Source organism: Arachis duranensis, chromosome 7, assembly GCF_000817695.3.
Source record: "Arachis duranensis cultivar V14167 chromosome 7, aradu.V14167.gnm2.J7QH, whole genome shotgun sequence".
NCBI classification, from domain to species: domain Eukaryota; kingdom Viridiplantae; phylum Streptophyta; class Magnoliopsida; order Fabales; family Fabaceae; genus Arachis; species Arachis duranensis.
This window is the reverse complement of record NC_029778.3, coordinates 14,428,779-14,430,582: the sequence shown is the minus strand read 5'-3', so window position 1 is coordinate 14,430,582 and position 1,804 is coordinate 14,428,779. Positions and strand designations below refer to the sequence as shown.

Genomic DNA, 1,804 nt, shown 5'->3' with positions numbered 1-1,804 from the left:
ATGGGGGAGGATGGAGACAGTAGAGGGGCACCAAGCGAGCAACCGGGCACAGCCAAGGAGGGAAATAAAAAGTCCACCAAGGGTAAGGAACCGATGTTCCATGCAAAGGCTTCCGAGGCTATGGGGGGCAGCGCCTAGGTCTTCTAGTCGAGGTACTTTGGGTCTGGATGACCATCTCTTTTGTCTAGGTGATCATGAATTTTATAGTTTGGAATTGTAGAGGAGCTAGAGGTAAGGGATTTTCTACTCTTATTAGAGATTTGAGGAAGGACCTTGATGTGAATTTTGTCATTTTGCTGGAAACCCACATTAGCGGTGTTCGGGGAGAGAGGGTCAGGAACAGAATTGGGCTAAATGGTAGTTTTGTGGTGGAGGCGAGAGGGCAGTCAGGAGGCATCTGGTGTTTGTGGGACTCAAACTTTTGGAAGGTGGAGGTGCTGAGCCATACTTTTCAATTTGTCCACATGAAGATAAAAGACAAGAATAAAGTCCACATGAAGATAAAAGACAAGAATGAAAATCAGCGGTTGCTTATAGCCGTTTATGGGAGCCCAAATAGAGGTTACAGAAAATCTCTTTGGGATGATCTGCGTGAAATTAGCAGGGATGCTAGCATTCCTTGGTGCGCCATAGGTGATTTCAATGCCATTATGTATGATCATGAACGGAGTGGGGGGGGCTATGCTTCGACAGGGCGGGGCGTGCCCCGATTTTAATGCTTGCTTGTCTGACTGTGGCCTACTTGATCTTGGATACTCGAGCTGCCCGTATACTTGGAAAAGAGGTTCTCTGGCAGAAAGGCTTGATAGGGGTCTCGCTAATCCCGACTGGCAGATCACATTTCCAGGAGCTTCCATCCAGCACCTGCCAAACCTGAAGTCTGATCACTCCCCTCTCTTTCTTCGTCTTGCCCCAAAGGCCTCTCCTAATAAGGGAAGGAGGCCCTTCAGATTTTTGGCCGCTTGGCTGGACCACCCTGGTTTTGATGATGTTGTTAACAGAGGTTGAAACCTTCAGGGGAATTGGAATTCATGTATGGAAAATTTCCAGCAGGTGTTAAAAAATTGGAACCATAATGTCTTTGGTAATATTCACTGGAGAAAGTCAAAGATTCTAAGGAGGCTTCAAGGCATCAAAAATAGTCTCACTATGAACCCGAACTTCTATTTGGAGAAACTGCAGAGGGAGCTCTGGGAGGAATATGAGGAGATCTTGGCCCAAGAGGAGCTTCTTTGGTTCCAAAAATCTCGCTGTAATTGGTTAGAGTTTGGAGACCAAAATACCAAATTCTTCCATGCTTCAACTATGGCCCGGAGAAGAAGAAACCAGATTGAGGCTCTGCAGGACGATAATGGAAATTGGGCATATGAGCGCACAACCCTGGATGGAATGGCAACCAGCTTCTATAGCCGGCTGTACACCGAAGACGCTCCAGACACCCCTTTTGTTCTGAAGAACTACTTCCCACCTCTTGATACAAATGACCTTGTAAGCATTGGTAGCAGCATTTCCCAGATGGAAATAAAGAGTGCTCTTTTCTCTATGGGGAGCCTCAAGGCCCCAGGAAAAGATGGAATCCAGGCTATGTTCTATCAGAAAAAATGGGATAGTGTAGGAACGGACCTGTGTAGATTGGTTGAAAAAATTTTCAACAGGCCCTCCGAGGTTTGGGAGATTAATGAGACTCTTATCACCCTCATTCCAAAGGTTGAGCCTATAGTCTCTCTGAAGCAAATGCATCCTATCTCTCTATGCAATGTCTCCTATAAGATCATTACTAAAATTTTATCGAGAAGGCTAAGAG

At 46.0% G+C, this 1,804-nt stretch overlaps 1 protein-coding gene across 1 annotated transcript; it reads left to right on the top strand.

The window, feature by feature from the left end:
• On the top strand, positions 1 to 1,008 carry LOC107457904 (uncharacterized). The gene is made up of 3 exons (XM_016076089.1): positions 1 to 95; positions 221 to 652; positions 762 to 1,008. Exons 1-3 carry the CDS (start codon positions 1 to 3, stop codon positions 1,006 to 1,008), a joined length of 774 nt encoding a protein of 257 aa, XP_015931575.1.
• The last annotated feature ends 796 nt before the right edge of the window (positions 1,009 to 1,804 follow it).

Bases quoted from the DNA above. Each gene is read 5' to 3' on its own strand.
- LOC107457904 (XM_016076089.1), top strand. From the start codon at position 1: ATGGGGGAGGATGGAGACAGTAGAGGGGCACCAAGCGAGCAACCGGGC. The intron at 96-220 runs GTTCCATGCAAA...TTGGAATTGTAG, and splicing joins ACCAAGGGTAAGGAACCGAT to AGGAGCTAGAGGTAAGGGAT. The intron at 653-761 runs GTATGATCATGA...TGGATACTCGAG, and splicing joins GGTGATTTCAATGCCATTAT to CTGCCCGTATACTTGGAAAA.